Source organism: Canis lupus, chromosome 10, assembly GCF_003254725.2.
Source record: "Canis lupus dingo isolate Sandy chromosome 10, ASM325472v2, whole genome shotgun sequence".
In the NCBI taxonomy this organism is placed as follows: domain Eukaryota; kingdom Metazoa; phylum Chordata; class Mammalia; order Carnivora; family Canidae; genus Canis; species Canis lupus.
The window spans coordinates 45186861-45210567 of record NC_064252.1 but is presented as its reverse complement, the minus strand read 5'-3'; the positions used below and the strand labels follow the sequence as shown (position 1 = coordinate 45210567).

Genomic DNA, 23707 nt, shown 5'->3' with positions numbered 1-23707 from the left:
GTGGTTCACATAACTCTAGTGCTAGTATAGTGCTTGCTGCCACTCCAGGGTTTGAACTTGAAAATCGAATATTTCGCAGCTGGTTTATTTTCTTCCCTTCATTCCCAGGTGGCACATCTGAAGAGCCCCTCTCTGGTCCATATAGTCAGCATTTGCGGGGCTAAATGTGAGGAAAATAAGACTTTTCCACTCAGATTTTATTACTATTGATAAAATCCTTATTCTTAAAGTAGTAAATTTCTAAGAGTTTAAGTCCTGTAGTACTTTTTGCTATATTTCAAATAGTTGATAAATAATAAATCCCAGCTAACCACACAGATACATACAATCTATCCTCGAGGTAGGAGGAAGTAACTGAGTGACAAGTATATACTCCATCATAGCTGAATCTAACCTTGTGTTCTCTATTGCTGATCATTGTGATGTCTTTTCCTCTGTTTCAATTAACCTGTCATAGTCCCTAGGTCTGCTACATGCATGATTCTTAAAGGGCTTATATGATAAAGAGAGTATGATTTCTTAGACATTTAATTAGCTCATTCCCAAACACCCTTCCTTCTAGATGCCGCCAATTCAACTAATATTTCTTTTTATTTAGAAGTCCAAGTTTATGTAAGGATTATATTAAAAACCCCAAATATTAATTTGAAAATGTGTATCTACAACTAAACAGGATTTAATAGGGATTTTGGTTTTCCATACAGAATGGAGGAACCACAAATCAAACTATCAGAAACTAAAATATTGATCAAGATTCTTTTGTATACTTTGGAGGAAGTCTAATGAGAGCAATATTGAACAATCATTGGTTAATGACATTCTCATTTAACATTTAAAAAATGTGTTTTCTGAGGAATGAGAGAATGAGTGTTTCATTCTTCTATGGAGAGAGATCTCAAATGGATATAGGATGAAGTCGATAAGCAAAACAATGATAGGGTCATATTTACCTATGTATTGGTTTTTAGTGTAATTGCAAATGAATCTTGGCCTGAGAACCCACCAGGACAAATCAGTATTCTCTGAAATGTGATCCATTTGTTAGCCCTCAGCCATGACCGAACTGAGAGAGAAGTATGACCCTTTTGCATTTTGATTTAAAAAACCCATATATTAGGAAATTATACAACTGTCATTTCTCCTTCCACAGAAATAAGCATCCTACTGACAAATGAGTATCTAGATGGCAAATCATTAGAAACATTGAGTCGAGAAGGAAGTCAACTTCACAACCAAGAGTGAGTACTTTCATTTTACCAGGGCGATTTAGTTATGTTTTTGTTTATTACAAGTTTTAAAGCATCACAGTTTGTGTTCTTATTTCTTCAAGTATGTCTTCAGAAAACTGGCTCAAGACCCATGGCTTGGTTGCCAAGAAACTCACCATCATGGATGCCTTATCAGTGACAGCAGTCCCTCACATCCCCACCTATGTTCCCATTCTGGACAAGCTTGTTGTTTCCAAGGTTTTTGACGAGGTAAGACTGATTTTCTATATATCCTGCTTGATGTATTTTTCATTTCTGGTTCAAAAAAATGTATTCCACTTTGGTCTTCTACAGTTGTAACAGAAATATATTTCAGCCATTGAAAAGAAAATTATTTGTAAAGATATTTAAAAATGAGAGAGGAAAGCTCTTAGTCAGTTTTGTTTTTAAACTGAGAAGAAATTGGCCTTTTTTGGGTTGGCAGTTCATGGCTGGTTGCTGGCGGATGGTAGCGTGGAGCTGCAAAAATGTTTGAAAAGCCTCTCATAGTCATGAGTAAATATCATCCAGTATCAAAGGACCAGGGGAGAACTTGTAAGAGATTATGTCCTTCCTTTGCTTACCTTCTCTTCTTAAATATAGTGGCATTTTCTTTTTTTTTTTTTTAAAGATTTCTTTATTGAAAGAGAGAGAATGTGCACTCCTGCACAACTAGGGAGAGAGGCAGAGGGAGAGAATCTTAAGCAGACTCCCTGCTGAGCATGGAGCCCAAAACAGGGCTCCATTTCAGAACCCATGAGATTAGGACCTGAGATGAAATCAAGAGTTGGCCCCTTAACCAACTGAGCCACCTAGGCGCCTCCAGTGACATCTTTTCCATCATAAAAGTCTCTAAAGGAAAAAGTCAGAAAGAGAAAGAGAGAGGGAGGGAAAGAGAGGCAGAGAGAGAAAGAATGAGAGAGAGAGAGAGAGAGAGACTGAGAATGAACCAGAGCAAAAGAACCATAAGAGAGTGACAGTCAGGGATCCCTGGGTGGCGCAGCGGTTTGGCGCCTGCCTCTGGCCCAGGGCGCGATCCTGGAGACCCGGGATCGAATCCCACGTCAGGCTCCCGGTGCATGGAGCCTGCTTCTCCCTCTGCCTGTGTCTCTGCCTCTCTCTCTCTCTCTGTGTGACTATCATAAAAAAAAAAAAAAAAAAAAAAAAGAAGAGAGTGACAGTCATGTCCTGGAAGGGGAAAAAGCAGTGGGAGGGTATGGTAGGGTTAAATGTGGAGGAAAGCCAAATAAATACTGAAGAGTTTCTCTTGAACTAGGCGACTAGAAGGTCCTTACCCTTAGCAAGAATAGATTCAGTGGACACCGAGGCTCCTTCCACAGTTTGGCTATCGTGGCCATTGCTGCTATAAACATCGGGGTGGAGGTGTCCCGGCGTTTCATTGCATTTGTATCTTTGGGGTAAATCCCCAACAGTGCAATTGCTGGGTCGTAGGGCAGGTCTATTCGACAAACATTATATGTTCTCATTCATTTGGGGAATATAAATAATAGTGAAAGGGAATATAAGGGAAGGGAGAAGAAATGTGTGGGAAATATCAGAAAGGAGACAGAACGTAAAGACTGCTAACTCTGGGAAACGAACTAGGGGTGGTAGAAGGGGAGGAGGGCGGGGGGTGGGAGTGAATGGGTGACGGGCACTGGGGGTTATTCTGTATGTTAGTAAATTGAACACCAATAAAAAAATAAATTAAAAAAATAAAATAAAATAAAATAAAAAAGAATAGATTCAGTGGAGCAGCCAGACTGTTCAAGGATGAGGAACACACAAAAAACAAGGATCTGAGGATCAAACCCCCAGTGCTTCTGGACAAATATGGTGGCAGCTAGTGATTTAAATAGAAACATATCAGACTTTATAGGTACTAAATGGAAATAGTATCCTTAAAAGCACTTATCTCATAATGAAATAGTTACAGGAGAAATGTAGGGTGTTTGGGACTTGCTTCCAAATCTTGGGGTAATGGGAGTTGTTGGGGGCGGAGAGGAATAGATAAAACAAGATTAGCCATGAGTTGATAACTGTTAAATTTACATAATAAGAATATTGAGTCAGAGGAAGCTCATTCTACTATTCTGTCTGCCTCTTCCCATAGTTTCCATTTTCCATAATAAAAAATTGAAAAAATCAAAGGCAAGAAATCTTTTTTTTAAAAAAGGCTTTATCTAACTGGTCTTGATGTATTTGGAAGAAGCAAAGGAATTGGTGAATTTTTTCTATTAGTCACATTGAAGACATTACATGAATGGAGTTCAACATGCATCCTGGTTTGGCATAACCAGTGATTTTTGCTCTGGAGGTTGCGTGATTGATGCTATATTCCTGATGACTGTGCCTCATGATGAGTGGTTCTGTCTCTAACGGAGATCTTGGGAGTGGCAAGTTCTATTTGTATCTCCAATGAACTCTAGCCTGATTAATTGGGTGGCAGTGTATCATTTGAACTTGACTTCTTCCAGAAGGACCAGAGAGAAGCTGAACACTGATTTCTTCCTGGATGTTTGGTGGCAACTTCTATTCTTTACATTTATTTTATTAGTATTCCTCAGTTTTATTCAGAATAAGATATATTTACTGAATTCTACTGAGAAGTAGAATTTTCTTGTGCTTATCATGTCGTCTCCTAAGCATTCCAATAACCTAAAATGTGGAAAAGTAAATTTCTCATAAAATAAATATGATAGGGTAGGGATGTACAAACATAAAAATCAAAGGAAGAAAAATTTATAGATTGAATACAGAAAAATGTTAAATTGTGTAAAAACAAATAAAATGAAGGCAAAGCTCAGAAAAATATTTGTAATATATACAACAAAGAATTACAGGAGCAGTGTCTTAAATAGGTTTTTGTGTGTGCATCTGTATAAGTCTATGTGAGTATGTGTGTATAAATCAGTGTTCTGTTGTTCTGTTTACACATACACACACACACATATCCATACCATAAAAGAATTTTAAAGATGGTGAATACTTCAGTGGAAAATCTAGGGGAAAAAATGAAAAAGAAATCAAAACCCTATACAAAAATATGTCTTACCTGGTAACCAAATATGTGCATTTATAAAAAATTCATATTGAAAAATCAATTAGATAACTCCCCCCAACCATTAAATTTGTAAAGTTAAAAAATACTAATAAACAAATAAAATAAAATAAACAAAAATACTAATGAACACTGATGGCAAAGATAGGTCATATCCTGCTGGTGGGAGTATAAATTGGTAGAGCCTTGGCAGTACACTCAGAGCTGTTAAGAGCATACAGCCTTTCCTCCAGTGAATCCATATGTAAATATTTTATAATCAGAAATACTGATACAGGGCAGCCTGGGTGGCTCAGCGGCTTAGTGCCGCCTTCAGCCCAGGGCCTGATCTTGGAGACCCAGGATCAAGTCCCATGTCGGGCTCCCTGCATGGAGCCTGCTTCTCCCTCTGCCTGTGTCTCTGCCTCTCTCTCTCTCTCTCTCTCTCTGTGTCTCTATGAATAAATAAATTAAATCTTAAAAAAAAAGAAATATTGATACATAAATTCAAAGAATAGTTAGTACTGCCTTATATCTAACAATGAAAATGCTGAAAACAACATTGAAATGAAATGTCTAGTGGGTATATCCATATCATGGAATGTCATATTTCCGTTAAATGTCATATTTCTGAAGGATAAGGAATGACATAGGGAAAAGTTCTCAATATAATTAATGCTAAATAGGGGCACCTGGTGGCTCACTGGCTGAGCGTCTGCCTTCGGCTCAGGTCGTGATCCCAGGGTCCTGGAATTGAGTCCTGTCAGGCTCCCCGGAGGGAGCCTGCTTCTCCCTAGGCCTATGTCTCTGCCTCTGTCTCTGTGTCTCTCATGGATAAATAAGTAAAATCTTTAAGAAAAAAAAATTAATGCTAAATGAAAAAAATCAGGTACAAAACTCCACATATAGTACATAAATTTGGTTACATGTATGTATGATGTAGACATAGCACTCTCTCTCCCTCCTTTTCTCTTTTACCAAAATATTAATAGTGTTTATCAGAGTCAGGAGATTATTGGAGATTTTGGGGTTTTATCTATGTACTTGCTAGTTTTCGTTGTAGTACTTTTAGCTCTAAATATATATTATACACAACTTTTATATACATTATAAGTGTTGAGTAAAACAGACCTATAACAAATGATAAACTGTGAAATATAAAGGGACCTTAATTTTTAATTAATTTATTGGTTTATTTTTATTTGCTAAGTAATGTATTAATATACTCTCAGTATGGAATGACCATTTAGAAGTCTTTAAAGGAAAACATGGAAGCTTCTCTCTCATCTACAAAGGAAACTGAGTAGTTTGGTGACTATCTTTCCAGTTGTTTTTCTATACACACACACTCTTATATATATATACACACACACACACATATATATACACATAACATGTATTCATACACATATGCATAATGATTTTAATAAACATAAATAAGGCAATATGGATTTGCTATTTTATCTTTTATAAATTATTTTTTATTTTATAAAAATTATCTTAAAAATTAAGGTCTTAGGGGCCCCTGGGTGGCTCAGTTGGTTAAGTTGGCTCAGATCTGACTTTTGATCTCAGCTCAGGTCTCAATCTTGGAGTCATGAGTCCAGGCCCCACATTGGGCTCTCCATGCCGGGCAAGGAGCCTACTTAAAACAAAAATTAAGGTGTTAGAAACCTTTACATATGTGTAAATATGTCACTTAATCTTATAAGTTTCAAGGTTCTTCCTCATTATTTTATCTAATTGAAGTATAGTTGATACAGAATGTTACATTAGCTTCATGTGTACAACACAGTGATTCAATAACTCTATAAGTTATGCTGTGCTCACCGCAAGTGTAATACCCTCTGTCACCATCAAATGCTATTTAATAGTGCTGTTCACTATATTTCCTGTGCTGTACCTTTCATCCCCAGTACATTTCTTTCCCAGTACATTTACATTGTGTCCTTATTTTCCATATCACAAATAATTCTGTAACAGATTTCCTTGCACACAAATTTTGGGGCACGTGTACAAGTCCGTTTTGGGGATAGATTCTGCAAAGTGGTATTGCTAGATCCAAAGGATGTATACATTTAAAATTTTGACAGAGGAAATAAAATCAACTTTCAAATAAATTTTACATTTCTACTAGTGATAGTCCCACAGACAGCCTATTTCCTAAGAGGAACTCTATATAATATTTATAGATAAGCGTTTGTTCTTATGAGTATAGAAATGCTTTGGAAACCCTGAAAATAGTATGCAGACATAAAATCTTATTCAACCTGTCCTCTCTTCACTGGTTCATATTCTGAAGAAGTAAACATAGTAATTCATGTAAAAATAATATACCTACTCAGATTGTTATGGGATTAAAAGAAGTAATGCATATAACAGACTGTACTCAGCAGGCACTCAATAAATTTTGGCTTTTATTATAAAAATATTCAACAAATATTACATGCCTACTGTATGCAGGCCCTGAGCTGGTCTCTAGGGTACTGCCAAACAAAACAGCCAGTGTTTGTTCCTACCCGAACACAGTTTGCCATCTCATGGAGGAAATAGCAAGTAAAATAAGTCCTAGTTAAATGTAACAAATGGGAGGTGTGGAGTGAAGATGCTGGAGAGGCCCCTAACCCAGTTTCAGTTATCAAAGAAGGCTTCACACTTGGTTGTGAGAGTTCAAACTCAGGGGGCAGAAAAGGAGTTATGAGGTGAGGAGGTGGGGAAGGACGTCCTAAGCAGTGGGGGAGCTAGTCTAAGGATCAAAGAAAGTTTGGTGTGACTGGAGGAAGGTGTTAGCACTAGTAAAGAAAGGGCCTTGATTACTTAAAAAAAATTCAGTGTTATCCTGAGGACAATCAAAGGGTTTTTAGAAGAAGATCAAGTTTGGGCTTCAGCTACAAGGTACAAGAATAGTTGGAAAAGTTTGAGGCTAGGAAGGTGAGGGTCAATCAGGAGGCGAGGCCTGGGCGACTGTGGCCCAGGTGGTAACAGTACGGGTGGAACCCAAGGCTAAAGTAGAACTTTAGATAGGACTAAAACATGTGGGGGTGAGAGAGAGAAAAATATGGAGTGATTCCCAAGAAGGAAAAACTGGAAGAATGGTGAGGGTCCTGTTCTTTAGAACATTCTTGTCTTAGCCAAGGGATGAGGATCAACATTTTTCAATTGCATTTCACCATTGGCATTGTACTTGGTACCTTTTGTGGCAATGTAAAGTCTCATCACAGACCTTGGATGGTAGCACACCATCCAGCTTGCTTACCTTCCTCTGTTATTGAGAGTAAGAACAACAATCATGATGGTGATAGAAATATACTGCAGTAAATACCAATTTCACTCTCAAAGCACACTTAACATCTTTTATTCCTTAACATTTCCTCTGACTGGAAGAAACCTTCACTTGGAAATAGAAAGACTAGGAAGACAATAACCTAAAAATATATACTCCTTAGTGAGATGTATAGCTTTTTGAGATTTGGACCTAATGTTTTATGAAAAAAGTAGACAGAAAAGTAGAATGGAGCTGAAAAGGAAAACTGAATCTTAACCCACTTCACTGAGAATTTTAATTGACTCTAACTCCTGTGTTCTGTGCACGGCCACATCTGTGGGGGCCAAATTATAAAGCAGTGTTTGGCTTTGTCCCCGGGTCTTTGTTTCATTCATGACTTATGTATGGGTTCTTTCTTCTTCTGGAACACAGTGATGTTTTGGTTTTTCAATGTTTCCCAGACCAGCATCAAATCTGTCACCTTGGAAATGAAATATTGAGCAGAGAGGTTGCCCTAGCAACTCTTCATTACAAGATGCTAACTGGCACTTTTGGTTTCCAGTGGGCCAGATAATTTTACCTTAGCTTATTCAAAAAGATTAATTCATTACCAAGTCATATACAGAATAAAATTGTTTTAGTTATTTGATGAATCTGGAATTCAGAGCTCTTTATTGCCAATTGCTTCAAAAAAGATGAAATAATTTGGGAATTTTAATCTGTATCATTGGAAAGTTTACATCATCATCAACATCATGATGTTCTTTAACAGTATCCCTTCAAGGCCTCCCGCTTTGCCATAATCAGAGTTCATTAGGATAGAACTGTGGTCAGATACTCTGGGCCTGCACTCTAGCTCTGTCATTTTCTCCTGAGAGGCCATGGCACAATCCCATTAATATAGTACATGATGAGCCCTCATATTAGGTTCAGAGCAAACCATCTGATATCATCAAAGTATTGTATCTAAAAGTTAGAGCAACTTAGGTAAGTTGCTATTCATCTCATCATTTAGCTGATAAAGAAGTTAGGTACAAAAAGGTTAGGGATGCTGTCAAGGACATTTTGTTACTGTCATATATAGTAGCATTGAATATAACAAAATTATGTATTGATAGACATCTTAATTAAAAATTTAAAAAGACAATTATTACAAAAGCTATATATGTTCACTGGGTATAAAGATGAGAAAATACAGGTAAGTGAAAAAGAGTAAGTCATAATTCCACCACTGATGAATCATTTGGTGGTTGTCTGACCAGACCTTTTTTGCTCTAAATGTATCCTTTATTCTTTGTTTTTGTTTTACCAAAACTGAAGTAAAACTGAATATATAGTTTTTACTAAGCAGTCTACAGTGGACACTGTTCCAGGTCAACACATAAGCTTATCTACTATGCCAATTAAAATGCTCACTAAGTTGAAAAGAACAACCTTTTATTTTCTAAAAGCTTGTATGAAAAATGTGGGACATAATCTACCCTGTAGTAAGTAACATATTTTCATGGGTTTATGAATGATCTTGTCAACACACTCCTCCTTCACCAGGTAATTCTGTGGTCCTGGTCCTTCTTTCATTTGTTCTTTGGAGAATGGAGATGTTCCAGTTTGAAAGCAGATATTTAAGCTTCCGCACTCTGAAGCCTGTGCAACTGCACTGTCTATAAAGCCACTGCATCTGTGTTCAGAATTATCCATGCAGGATTTGCTCAGCTTTTGTATTTTTTTTTTACACATATCCCATCAGACTTATCCTTGGCCAATCTGGCAACAAGCTCTGGGATATTTGTTGGAAGAGCTTATTTAGTTTAAAAAAGTGAAGCTGGTGAACAATAAATAGATAAACACCAGTTTCATACTGCTTTCTCATTTTCAAAATCTGGGGTTGCTGATAAACACAGGAGGAACTCTATATGTAGTGTGACCTTAACTACTAATACCTGTGCATACAGTTCTCTATTCTGCTTCCTTCATTTCGCATACATTATGAACATAGTCCCTTGTAATGACCATATTTGGATGGATTTTTAATTTTGCACTAATAATAATATGAATTACTGCGACTTATTTAATTATTCCCCCATTATTGTACAATTTACTTGGAATTTTAACAATGTCAATCTTTGTTATCACTTAAGAGCAGTACATTAAAAATACTTTGCCAGTTGCTATGTTAAAGTGTACTTCATTTTAATTTTCTATTCTTTCATTATTTCAGTATAGTTTTACTTACATAAGCTAAATCTCTGAAAACCTTATCACTTTATCCATATTTCTAGCAAATACCTCTTTAAAAATAGCAAAGTTATATTCATCCCATGCTTTAATGACCAAGAATTCAAATTTGATGGAATCCAGACTTCATTATGTTTTACAATATAGATAAACAGGGATCCCGGGTGGCTTGGCAGTTTGGCGCCTGCCTTTGGCCCAGGGCATGATCCTGGAGTCACGGGATGGAGTCCAACATCAGGCTCCCTGCAGGGAGCCTGCTTCTCCCTTTGCCTGTGTCTCTGCCTCTCTCTCTCTCTGTGTCTCTCATGAATAAATAAATAAAATCTTAAAAAAAAGATAAACATTATTTTGAGCCTTGAGCATTAATTTACATATAGTTTTAGTCTTTCAAGTATTCAATAAATGTTTACTTTGTACCTGTATTAGGCTAGAAAACTAGTAGTTTTTTTTTTAAAGGAATAAAGAACAGCAGAGTTTAATAGAGTAAAAAGCCATATAACAAAATCTGCAGTTCAGTGTATATATCTATATAGGGACCGAATGAGAAAATATGTAGAGAGTGCTTAGTGATTGGCAGAGAGTAAAGGAAAAACACTGTTACCATTATTGACAAAACTATTCTTCTTGAGTCTGCCTGCTTAGACCACTTGGCCATTCTGACACCGCCAAAACTATTCTTAAATATAGTGGTTGCTTATGGGCCTAACATTAGGAAAAATTCTAACAGAATCAACCCAAATTAGCTATTAACTTATTACCTCTTATAATGAAAATCAAGAGACCTCTTGGACAATATTTGGCAACAAAAGAGAGCCTCAAGATATTACCTACTTTAATTCTCTTGAGATTAACTTAAAAGAGGCCTTACCAAATGGTTAACCATTTTCAGAGGAGAGGTGATCAGGTTTTATTTCCTTCCAAACAGAGCTGTCAGCTTCTTCATAACTGCACTCTCCTCCCCTAGTGCTTCCTTACAAAAGCTGGGCAGACCTGCTTCTGACCTCTCAAGTCCTATGAGAATGCCCCTTATGACCTCATAGTCACACTGCATCTGACATCATAAAGAGAATATCCCATGGGACCTCCATATGACCACCATGTTGTAAAAACTAAGACCGCAGACTGAAGGTGTGGAGTATGACTTTGTCTTTCCCTAAATCTGCATGCAGAAAGGAATGAGAGTGGATGCACAAAACCAAATTTGAACTACTACCACACTGAAGTACATGATGGCCATGCAAGGCATGAAATCCAAAACCACAAAAGAGGGAAGTAGAACATTAATTTAAATGTTATGGTGTTGACTTCCATCTGGGCCATATGCTGGCAAACCTGGAGAGCTATTTATAGACTTCTAAGGGGGTATTTTTTCCAGGGGTGATAAAACTGTAAAGGTCTTTCGTTTTGTGAAGATTGATTTCTTTTTCCTCTGAAAGTTTTTGTGATATGTAACTCTATTTTGAGAGTTGTGGATTTTTTTTTTCCATTACTGCAAGCTTCAATCAGTGTTCAAAGCCCAGTCGACTCACCTTTTAACCTACTGTTCTGGCCTCTTCCTTTTGACAAAAGTTGTTCTAGAAGCCACATGCTGAATTTCTGTATTTGACAAGTAGTGAGGTTCGATTTCACAGCCTCCTCATTTCTTTCACTTAAGTTTTCTGAATCTTTGCCTATTTTCTTGTTTTGGTCTTGATGTTTAAATTACAAAATTAATAATGTAGTCTTCTACTTCAATGTCCTTTTATTCCAAGATAGGTTTTATTTTATTACTTAAAATACTCTTTTTCCTGCCTATTTCTTATGGCACTTCTGTATGTTTTTGTACTTTTACATAACTGTTACTTCTTTGAACAACCTAATCATAATTAATTTTAATTATAACTACCGGAAAGTCGTTGTTAGATGGCTCATAAGATTAATTTCTTCTCAAGTGAAGTGACATTCTCATTGTTGATTTTCTCAGCCATTATTTTTGCACTTTTTCATCATATATTTTGGAATTTTAGGATAGTGGATCATTTTAACAAGATTTTTTAAATGTATTTTTCTTTCTCCTTCTGTTTTGCAGTTGTCTAAATCCATCCCCCTAAACCCCCCTCACTGGCGTTTAGAGCTCTTGTTCCACGGTGGTATTAGAATGTGATAGATATAGAGGGCTGTTCTTGGTGGTGAGGCTACATCAGTGTCCTCTCTCACTTGGCAGAGTTTTCTTCAAGGAATGAGAGATCCTCATACCACATGGGCTTCAGGCCCTGAGCCTGACTTGGGCCCTCTCTTACAAAACACTCACAGTCCTACTTGCTCTCCAGGGGTTGTGCTCTCACTCCCCTGCTCTCTTTAGACACAGAGCCAGAATGTCCGCAGTTTTAGCCCTGCTCACTTGTTCACAGTTCCATTCAGCTTTGTATCTAGAAATTTAGCAACCATGCATCTGACATTTTTTTTCTTTCCTTTCTCCTTTCCATTCTCTTGCATTTTTTCTTAAGCAATAACAATATAATTTTTGTATAATTTTTAATGTAAGAGGGGACATAAAAGCATGAACCGTATCATCTTGATTGAAAGTAAAAATTGACTTCTCAACAGCTATTCTACACATTTTCAAAATGCCTACATGCTGCTTACAGTTGGAATCATATTTAATTTTGAAACAATATTTTAGCTTGGTATTCTGTTAGACTTTTCTTTTTTGTTTAAATATTAAGATATGGAATATGCCTTTATGAATATGTATTTATTCATTTACCAACAAATATTTGTTGAGGGCACGCTATGTGCCAGCCAATGTTCTAGGTAATGGGAATACAGTAGTAAGTAAAATGAAGTTTCTGCTCTGATGGAGCTTACATTCTACTAGGGAGAGAGAAGTAATAGACAAAGAGGTAAATAAATAACATTATAGGTATTATTAAGATGGCTTGGAATCCTAGGCATCCCCAAACCTGAAAGTAGGCACCAAATGCAGACAGAAAGAATAAAAAAGGAGCTTTCTCTGGCTCCTCTGCTGTGCTTATAAAATGTGATCATTAAGGCTTCTCTATATGTCATTTATAAGAATCTCTTATAAATTGACAAGAAGATAGTCTAAAGATGTCAAATATAATCGGATATTTTCAAGAGAAAACAAAATGTAAAATAAATATATGAAAAAGATGTTTAACCCAAGAAGCAATTTACAAGGTAGGCAATCCCTTTTCTTAGAAATTGCTCACTCTCATCAATTTGACAAGGGCTTATGAAGATGATATTTGAGTCAGATGAGAGTTTCCTGAAACTATTGTTTTGTGTGTGTGGTGGTGGTGGTGATTTTAAAAATATATAGTTTTAAAACTGGAAGAAAAGGGTTAGTGAAGATACCTCGGATTCTTACTTTTTTTCTTTGTGATATTCTGTATTCTCTATTTTTTCTGTAATTATATTGATTTTGTAGTTAGAAAAACATGCTGTATGGCCATGTATATCTATTTTTGAAGGCACATGTTAACCTATCAAATGACACCTTCCTTTGGTATCAATGTGTAGGTGTTCCCTCTGGCACATGTGTCCAACGACACCAATAAGATGACATTAATTAACCCCCAAGGAGTCAAGCTCAATATCTACAAGCAAAAAGTGGAACAGGCAATTAAGAGCTATGAAAGGTGAGTATTATTCCTGGCAACTCTGTAATGGCTGTGGAATTTATTTGTTTGGGCTTGTTTTCTTTTGTTTTAGCTTAGATTTTACTCCTTTACCTGGAGCAGCTATTTAGTGGTTTCCCAGAAGGCATATTAGCAGTCGCAGCCACAAACAGAGGTGCTTCCTCTGTGCCAGGTACTACATGAAGTATATGACCTGAAAAAGTCCAACAGAGTTTTAAAGGAACCACCTTCCCTCTCCAAAATCTATAGAAATTTCATGTTTTCCCTGAGATCCTTAAAGTTTTCCTATTAGCAGTGTGAATTTGATCATTTCAGCACCTCAGATGTTATAAAGTGATTAATGAAACTCCACAATAAGGAGATAATGGAGATAATGTGAATGTCTCCTACTACGTAAACCATTTTTTTCCCAAGATCAGGAAGACAAGTTGACTACAGTGAAAGTTATAGTCTTAGTCCCCATGTTAATGCTGAGAAGTGGTCTCTTCTCACAAGGGAGATGCCCAGTCTCACACTTGGCCTAGCTCTGTGGTCACTGCCCCATCCCACTCCCGGCACTTTATTAATCCCTTGTGCCCAGCACCTAAACTTTGAGCATGCCCTCTGTCTCCAAGCAGGCCTTTCCTTGGTTCTGGAAGCTGTGCAACTGGATTTTCACCTCCCACCACGTAGGGGGGAGAAATGAAAGTACACAAAAGTTAATGACATATCCTAGCCAGCATATGCTATTCTGTTGTCATTTTGCAATGTGTGTCATGTGTGTTCCCTTCCTGCCACATGAGGTGCGCAATCTGGTCCAGACACTGGCCTTTCCCCACCAGGCCCATCACAGGCTTCTGCAAGTCTCCTTTCACGGGAGCCTTCTCCTGCCCTCACAGAAGAATGGAGACTGTCTTACATGAGCTCCTTCAGCTGCCTCCAGGCTCCTTAGGACTCCTCTGAGTCTTTGTCTGCCCTTCATGTCTCTTGCAGACACAATGAACTATGCCAAGGCTTACTCTTCTCCATGGGCCCGACCTTCTGCTCTGTTGGTTTCTCCTGCATCCCCGGCACACAGGGGCTGCCCCTCTGCTTTGCCTCTCCTCCTGCACCAGGCAGGCCTTCTCTGGCCTCCCAGCAATGACAACCCTCTTCCTGTCCTGCAGTTGGTCTGTTTTCACTCCCACCTTGCCTCAGCTCCAGTGGGCTTCCTCAGAGAGGCCCATCCCTAGTGACCCACCACCCACCCTGCTTGTGGCCCTCAGAGGGCTCACAGCTTCTGCATAGGCTCCTCCCTCCCCTGCAAGGAGATCAACTTCCAAGGGCCAGTGCTCGGCATCCTTGCTTTCCCCCTTATTGCCTCTCCCTCACAGGTGTTGCTACGTATGTATTTGACTACTGGAATTTAATTTGATCTAGTTAATGTTAATTACTTTCCCCTTTCATTCCTTGAATCTGCTGATCCTAAAATAACCATAAATACATTGAATATAGTTGTCATGCAGCTCTTCCTCCTGTGTTCTTTCTCTGAAAGACAAGGATTCTTCCTTCCCAAATAGCAAAACCGAAATACAGACATAGTGAGTTGTCCCACTTCCTACTTCCAGTGAGTGAATCTGGAAAAGCCTTTTAGGATTCTTAGAGAAATGTTATGCTAAATTGTTATTAATAGTAACATTAATTTTAATATTAATATTATTTAAAATTCAATATCATTGAATTAATATGTGGTAATGTGATGTTTATATTAAATGAGTTATTTAATATTATTTAATAATATTAACATTAATATTATACAGAACAAAACTTCCTGATCTTTTGCATTCAGTAGTACTTAAGAATTTTGTTGGCGTGTCACTTCCCTTTCCCATCTTGCTCTCTAGCTTTCTAAAGATTACACATACCATGAAAAGTAATTAATGAAACTTGGTTTACTCCCACTCTGTCTGCAATATGGCATTTCTAAGGAGTTTCCCGTCACAAGCCAGATACAACTCTGAATTTGTATGGTAAGCGATGACCACACAATTGGGAAGCTCACAGCCCTTTAGCCAAAATAGTGACGTAACTAGCTATGTTAGTCAACTTAGTGGCTGTGTGTTGGGAGTTCTTTTATTTCAATATTTTAAGAATTGAGATAGCAATTTTGGCTTTGTGTGTCTGGGTATAAACTTTGAGTGAGGATTGCCAGAGCTGGCTGGCTTCTGGGGTCATTTTTCAGCAGTATATTTCGATTTTAAGTGTAAGGTCAAGGCTGCAGCCCTCAGTTCCACAGGAGAAGCATCAGATCTAATCTGGCTGTGGGGCCATGCCTAGTAACCTCTGCCTATGACCTCCTATATGCTCTGCCTGCTGGTTAGATTTCTGAAACATCATTAGTTACAAGTTGCTTTGCAAAGTCTGGCAATTCTTGGCACAAGTAGATTTGTCAGTTAGAGATATAGAGAGCTAGTGAATGCAACCCCCCAACCAAATTTCACTTTCCTAAAACAAAAAAAAAAAAGAGGAAAACTGTGGTTAGTAAAATCCGTGAATCAAGGGATGGACCAGCCTCAGAGAAGCCCTCATGTCCCGTGCCCTCTCAGCATCCCGCAGGGATGGCCTCATCCCACACCTCTTGTGGCTTTCCCACCATCACATGGCCAATTGGGAGCCAGGATCAACGCTCTCAGCTGCCCTCACTTCACATGCACCCACTTTTTCTGCTCTTTGTGCTCTGAAGTATTTCAGTATAGATGGAAAATAGGGGGATTACAAGGTTATGTAAGTGTGCTTTTAGAAGAGTATTTTCTAAAGGATTGAATTAAAATTAGTGGTATGTGCTAGCTAATTGGACCCACATTCACTCAGGGCTTCTCAGTTTCCAAGCCTCGCCCATCCTCAGAACCTGGAGGGAATAAACACTGAGTTATTCCTGGTCACTTTGTATGTACATCTCAATCCTCCCAGCACCAAGGTAGGTGGTGTTATCCTTGTTTCAGATAAGAAAACAGAGTTTCAAAAAGTTATGTAACACAGGATCATACAACAGCAATGTAGAAGCACTGGGATTTGAACCCAGAGCCATGTAGCTCCAAATCCTGTGTCCTCACTCCCAGCCTCCCTACTATACTGCATCTACTTTCAAGGTTTAGATTTTAGGGGATTTTTAAATGAAGTTGTATTTTTCATTTTGTTTTCAGAGAAGCATACACACACAAGCCAAAAATGCATCCGACGAATCATTTAAACAAGTCTTAGAAGCCCTGCTTATTGATACATGAACTCATAATTTAAAAAACCCAATTTCCAAATAGGCCCCAAGGAACCCAAAACATCCAGGTAAGACAGAAGCACTGAGATGGCTTCTTTCCTGCTTCCTGACAGCTGATATCACAGAGCATTTACTCGTGTCAGACAGGTTCTGTGTGCTGTGCCCACACTGGCTCACTGAGCCCTCATGGCAACTCTAGGAGGGAGATGCCATTATTATCCACATTCTACAGAGCTGGCTGCTGGCCTAAAGTCTCACAGCTCATAAGAGGAGAAGCCAGCTGAGCTTGGACCCAGGCCGTCTGGCTCCAGAGCCTGTGCTCTTCACCACATGCCAGACCCACTTCCCGTGGTCTCACCAGGCTCACGAAGGGAGGTCAGGCAGGGTAGTACCACTCGAAGTGTTCTCAGCGTCCTGTGCTGCTGCTGCTCCTGGGTCCAGGAGTTAGAGACCTGGGTCCAGGTCTGCCTCCTGGAGACAGACAGTATTCTCCTACCAAATTTTATGGCAGCTTGGTGGTTTTTGTTTTGTTTTTATGGAACACCAGCTCACAGCCCCCCCCCCCGGGGCCAGTGTTCTGTGCTCTGTACTCTAAGAAACCTGCTTTGGATAGTGATGTAGTGATACAGGAAGGGGGAACAGACTGGGGCTGGCACCCCTGAAAGAAGCATCACTGATTTGTAACAAGGAAAGGAGCTGTGTTTGCCCCATAGAAACCACTGGCTCCAGCCTCCTCCTCTCCTCACTCCACAAACATGTTCAGTGATAAGCTTCAGAACGTCTCAGCACTGCCACTAGCAACAAGCAGTGACGAAAGAGCAGGGCACTTCATGTGCTTGCCCCTCTCAATGACCTTGCTTAGACAACAAGAAGGTCAGCCTGATTGATCTCTAAAATGTGTCCCGATCCTATTATTTATGACCCCCCCCCAACCGCTTTTGCTCTGAATTCCAGGTAGAAGAATGTCTATAGAAGGTAAACTAAGGGCACAGTTGTACTTTTCCATAGGAAGAAAAACGGGGTGTTTAGCGACTTCATGCAGAGAAAATGACAACAATTTTGCTTACTGCCATTTCTTTACTCAGGTTTTACCTGACTGAGCTGAGAGCCATGCCCTCCTTTAATATTGAACACGATTGCCACAAAGCTAGGAGGTTTCTGCGGTGATGCCAAGGGAGGCAGATAGATACTCATATTCAATATCTGTAAGCACACAGCAGTGACATGGTCCAGTGCATGTGTCCCTTGGCTTGGGCTTTGCCTGCAGTGTCCTTCAGAGCCTGGGATCAGCCTTTTGCCATGAAATGAAGTACTACTACCAAATAATTATTGTTTTTTCTTTTTAAACAGACGTTTGAATAAAATTGTTTGGAGAGCATTATCTCAAGAAGAAAAAGAAAAGTAAGCCAGCATCTCTCCACTTTCTTTTTTATTTTGGTGAAATTCACATAACCTCCAATTAACTGTTTTAAAGCTTACAGTTCTATGGTATTTATTCAAAATGTCGTGTAAACCACTACCTCCCTTGAGTTTCAAAACTTTATCTACCTCAGAAGAAACACCATGTACCGGTTAAGTAATCCTCCATACCTCTCTCCCTGTCTGGTAACCACTAGTCTGTTTTCTAATTTCTGTCTATTTGCCTCTTCTGGATCTATCGTAGGAAAGGAATCCTACAATATGTGACATTTTTGTGTCTGTCTTCTTTTCCTTACTTTTGTAAAAATTTAATGTTTCTAAGTTGTAGCATATGTAGTATCCTTTATATGCCTCAGTATGGATTCATTGTATGTATATACCAGTTTGTTTCTCCATTCTTTCATTGGTGGATATTTGAGTTGTTTCCATCTTGGGGCTGTTAAGAACAATGCTGCCATATACATTCATGTAAAAGTTTCTGTGTGGACATATGTTTTCATTTCTCTTGAGAACATTTCTAGGAGTGATTTGCTGAACCACGGGGTAATTCTATGTTTAACTTTTTGAGGAACCATCAGACTTTTTCATAGCAACTGTACCATTTTTCATTCCTACCAGCAAAATATGAGGGTCCTTGTTTCTTGACGTCCTTGCCAACACTTGTTATTTCACTTTTTTTTTTTTTTTTAAATAACTAAAGCCATCCTCGTGGCCTGGTGGTGTGAAATGGTATCTCCTTGTGGTTTTCATTTGCATTTTTCTTAATGATCAATAATGTTAAGTATCCTTTTCCATGCTTGTTGACCATGAGTATATTTTCTTTGGAGAAATGTTTATTCACGTTCTTTACTCACTTTTTAACTCAGTTATTTTGTTGTTGTTGTTGTTGTTGTTGTTGAGGTAGAGGAGTTCTTTATGTATTTTGGATTTTAACTGCTTATCAGATAGATGATTTTCAAGTACTTTCTCTAACTCTGAAGGTTGCCTTGACACCATCTTGATGGTTTCCTTTGTTGCATAGTTTTTAAGTTTGATGTAATTCCATTGTCTGTTTGCATTTGTGTCTGTGCTTCTGCTGTCATATCCAAGAAAGCATTGCCAAATCCAATGAAGCTTTCCTCCTCTAGTTTCTTTTAGGAGTTTTATTGTTTTTGGTCTTCTGTTTATGTCTTTAATCCATTGTTTTGACTTAATTTTTATATATAGTATTAGTTAAAGGTTCAACTTTATTCTTTTGCCTGTGGATATCCAGTTTTCCCAGAACCATTTGTTGAAGAAACTGTCCTTTCCTCCAGAACGAGGTCTTGCTACCTTTGATGAAGATCATTTGACTATATACATATAAAAGAATTTATTTCTGGGCTCTTTATTCTGTTCCACTGATCATGTTTGTCTTTATATCAATACCACAGCCTTTTGATTATTGTAGCTTTGTGTAAGATGTTCTGGAATCAGGAAATGTGAGGCCTCCAACTTCGTTCTTTATCAAGATTGTTTCGGCTATCTGGAATCCCCTGAGGTTTCATGAATTAGGATGATTTTTTTCTATTTCTGCAAAAAACGCCATTGAGATTTTTACAGGTTGAAATGAATCTGTAGGTTACTTTGGATAGTATGGATATTTTAACAATATTAAGCCTTCTAATCCAGGAACACAGGATGTCTTTCCCATTTATTTACATCTTTTAAAATTATTTTCAGCAACATTTTATAGTTTACAGTATACAAGTCTTTTACACCCTTGGTTAATTTTATTCCTTAGTACTTTATTCTTTTAGTTGCTATTGTAAATGGGATTGTTGTCTTAATTTCCTTTTTGGATTGTGCATTATTAGTGTATAGAAATGCAACTGATTTTTCTGTGTTGATATTTTATCCTGCTACTTTGTTGAATTTATTTATTAGTCCTAACAGTATTTTTTATGGAATCCTTAGAGTTTTCTACATATAAAAATCATGCCATCTGTGAACAGATGTAATTTTACTTCTTTCCAGTTTAGATGTATTTTATTTTTCTTGCCCAATCTCTCTGGATAGGACTTTCAGTACTTTGTTGAATAAAAGTGGTCAGAATGGACATTGCCTTGTTCCTGACCTGGGAAGAAAAGCTTCCAGTTTTTCACTGTTGAGGATGATGTCAGCTGTGGGCTCCTCATATGAGGCCTTTCTTTCATTTTGTTTTTAAAGATTTTATTTATTTATTCATGAGAGACAGAGAGAGAGAGAGGCAGAGAAAGAGGCAGAGGGAAAAGCAGGCTCCATACAGGGAGCCTGATGTGGGACTCGATTCTGGGGCTCCAGGGCCAAAGGCAGGTGCTAAACCACTGAGCCACCCAGGTGTCCCATATGAGGCCTTTGTTATGTTGAGGTAGTTTCCTTCTCTTTCCGGCTTGTTGGGTATATATATATATATATATATATATATATATATATATATATTTTTTTTTTTTTTTCATGAAAGGGTGTTGAATTTTTTGAAATGATTTTTCTGCATCACTTGAGGTAACCAAGTGGGGTTCCCCCCCCTTCATTCTGTTAATGTGATATATCTCATCAATTTTTATATGTTGAACCATCCTTGAATTCCAGGAATAAATCTCACTTTTAATCGTGTGTAATCCTTTTAATGTGCTGTTGAATTTGGTTTGCTAGTATGTTGTTGAGGATTTTTGTATCAATGTTCATAAAGGATATGGGTCTGTAGTTTTCTTTTCTTGTATTTTTGTCTGGCTTTGGTATGGGGAAATGCTGGCTTCATAGAATGAGTCTAGAAATGTACCCTCCTCTGCACATTTTGGAAGTATTTGAAGAGGATTGGTTCTTTAAATGCTTGGTAGAATTCTCCCTTGAAGCCATTTGGTGCTGGGCTTATCTTTGTTGTATTTGCTTACTTATTCAATCTCCTTTCTAGCTATAGGTCTGTTCAGAATTTCTTTTATTTCCTTGTGATTCCGTCTTAGCAGATTGTATGTTTCTAGAAATGTATCCATTCCTTCTAGGTTAACCATTTGTTGGTGTATAACTCATCATAGTAGTCTCTCATAATCCATTTTACTTCTGTAACATGAGTTATAATGTCCCTTTTTTCCTTTCTGATTCTGATTGTGTGAGTCTTCTCTTTTTCAGTTAATCTAGCTGAGCATTTATCAGTTTTGTTGTTCTTTCCAAAAGTCAATTCTTAGTTTCACTGATTTTTTTCTATTGTTTTTCTATACAGCATTTTATTTATTTCTGCTCTAATCTTTATTATTTCCTTCCTTTACTAACTTTGGATTTAGTTCTTTTTTCCAGTTCCTTTAGGTATGAAGTTAGGTTATTTATTTGAGATCTTTCTGCTTTTTTGATGTAAGCATTTAGCACAATAAATTTTTCTCTTAGTACTGCTTTTACAGTATTTCATACATTTTGTTATTTTGTGTTTTCATTTTTAGGTATCCCAAGATATTTTCTAATCTCCCTTGTAATTTCTTCTTTGACCCACTGGCTATTTAAGAGTGTGGTATTTAATTTCCACATGTTCCTGGATTTTCCAGTTTTCCATAGGCTATTTATTTCTAATTTTGTCCCATTGTGATGAGAAGATTTTTTTAAGTGACTATGATTTTGAAAACTTTTAGCACTTGTTTTGTGGCCTAATATGTGGCCTGTCCCAGGGAATGTTTCATGTCTAAATATAAGAACTATATATCCTGCTGTTGGCTGGTGGCATGTTCTGCATATATCTGTTAGGTCCAATTAGCTTATTGTATTGTTCAAGTACTCTTTCCTTATTGACCATCTGTTTGGTTGTTACATCAATAGTTAAAAATGTGGATTGAAATCTCCTACTTTTATTATTTCTCCTCCCTTCAATTCTGTCAATGTGTCATATTTTTAGGAGTTCTGGGTTCATTGGGTTCATTGGGTGCATATATATTTATAATTATATCTTCCCGGTGGACTGACCCTTTTATCATTATATAATGTCCTTCTTTGTCTCTTGTAACAGTTTATGACTTAAAGTAGCAATAATTTGCTGATTTTTTTCTTCTGCTTGATCAAGACTTTTAAAACTCTCTGAGGAATTTTTCATTTCATAGTTATTCTTCAGATCCAGAATTTTCTTCGTTCTTTTTTATAGTTTCTGTCTGTATTTTTGTTGATATTCTCTTTTTGTTCATGCATCATTTTCCTGATTTTATGTAGTTGTCTGTGTTCTCTTTGAGCTCACTGAACATCCTTAGGACAGTTATTTTGAGTTCTTTGTCGGGTCGTTCAGAGAGCTCCCATTTCTTTAGGAAAGATTTCTGGAGACTTATTTTGTTGCTTTGATTGAGCCACCTTTCCCTGTTTCTTTGTATGCCTCAGAATCTTCAGTGGAGATTTGAGTATTTGAAAAAACCAGATACCTCTCCCAGTCTAGTCTATACAGAATAGCTTCTTACAAGGAATGACCTTCACCAATCCTCTGGGCTAGAGATTCTGGGAATCTTTCAAACCTTTTCTGAAGTGTGCCTTACCCAGGCTTGTGTGTTTACTCATTTTTTTTTTTGAAGAGGTTTGCCCCCTTTCCTCTCAGGAGCCCATAATCTCTTGCTCCCCCTGGTGCCTATTTTTGGTATTGCAGTGTCTGGTGCTGTAACAAGCCACGGAACACCCCTTTTTATTAGCTACCCCTAAAATGGTATCCAGAGGGTACTGAGTGCTCTGAGTCACATGAGATGGAAACCAGTCTCTTGGGGAGTCCCCCAGAAAGCCAGAATGTTGGATGTATGTTTCCTCTCTTCTGTCCCTTCCAAGGAGGAATCCACAACTTATGAGTTTTCTCCTAATTACACTGCACTGTGCCAGGGAAGCAGGGGGACTAGCCTAGGCAAAATGCAACAATATTTTCTATCCACTTTAATCTACTATTCTTCTTGGCTTTGTGTTCATCTTGAGTGCTGTGACCTCCTACCTGGTTTCTGGAATTCTCATAGAGGGAATTTGGTCCATATATTGATGAGTCCATATCTCTTAGGGGAGAATGGGGGCCTTGGGTTTCTTAGTCCACCGTCTTGCTGACATCACTCCAATTTAGATTTTTTTAATAAGAATTTTTGCTGTTATCTGACAGGTTTGCTTGTGGATTGAGTCCTTTGGTTTTACTGGGTTTGCAATGTACTCTTCCAACACCCCAAATCTAAAGAAAGTCACCCTTTAAGCAGTAAGAAAATAATTAAGAAATGCCCTCCCCTTCCCTCCCTCTATATCTCTTTCTTCCTCCTGGCTCCCTGCTTCCTCCTTCTTCCCTTTCTTTCTCTCCCTCCATGGGAGTGTCAAATGTAGCAGTAGCTGGACTGGAAGTAGTATGCAGGACCTGGGCCATCACACCACACTGGCTTCCCCTGGAGTCACACTTGGGTTCATCAGCTCATAGAAAGTTTGCCTTCTGTTCTTTGTATACCAAAACAGCGAAGCCAGAAAGGTTTGCCCTATGTAGGCCTATAAAAGGAGAAGAGGAGGGCAGCCCCAGTGGTGCAGCGGTTTAGTGCCGCCTGCAGCCCGGGGTGTGATCCTGGAGACCCGGGATTGAGTCCCATGTCGGGCTCCCTGCATGGAGCCTGCTTCTCTCTCTGCCTGTGTCTCTGCCTCTCTTTCGCTCTCTCT

The 23707-nt window shown here is 38.2% G+C and overlaps 1 protein-coding gene and 1 long non-coding RNA gene across 11 annotated transcripts in view; one reads left to right on the top strand and one right to left on the bottom strand.

The window, feature by feature from the left end:
- Positions 1-23707, top strand: part of VWA3B (von Willebrand factor A domain containing 3B) — a 256331-nt gene that overhangs the window by 137107 nt on the left and 95517 nt on the right. For all 10 annotated transcript variants that reach the window (XM_035696404.2, XM_025464606.3, XM_025464618.3 and 7 more), the window contains 4 exons: positions 1151-1238; positions 1331-1478; positions 13310-13428; positions 18011-18061. In XM_035696404.2, the coding sequence (XP_035552297.1) occupies positions 1151-1238; positions 1331-1478; positions 13310-13428; positions 18011-18061 (406 nt within the window). The remainder of the gene's footprint in view (positions 1-1150; positions 1239-1330; positions 1479-13309; positions 13429-18010; positions 18062-23707) is intronic.
- On the bottom strand, positions 5746-11050 carry LOC125755998 (uncharacterized). The gene is made up of 2 exons (XR_007413766.1): positions 10656-11050; positions 5746-5932 (listed from the first exon to the last, which is right to left on the bottom strand). It is a non-coding gene; the product is annotated as an uncharacterized LOC125755998 (long non-coding RNA).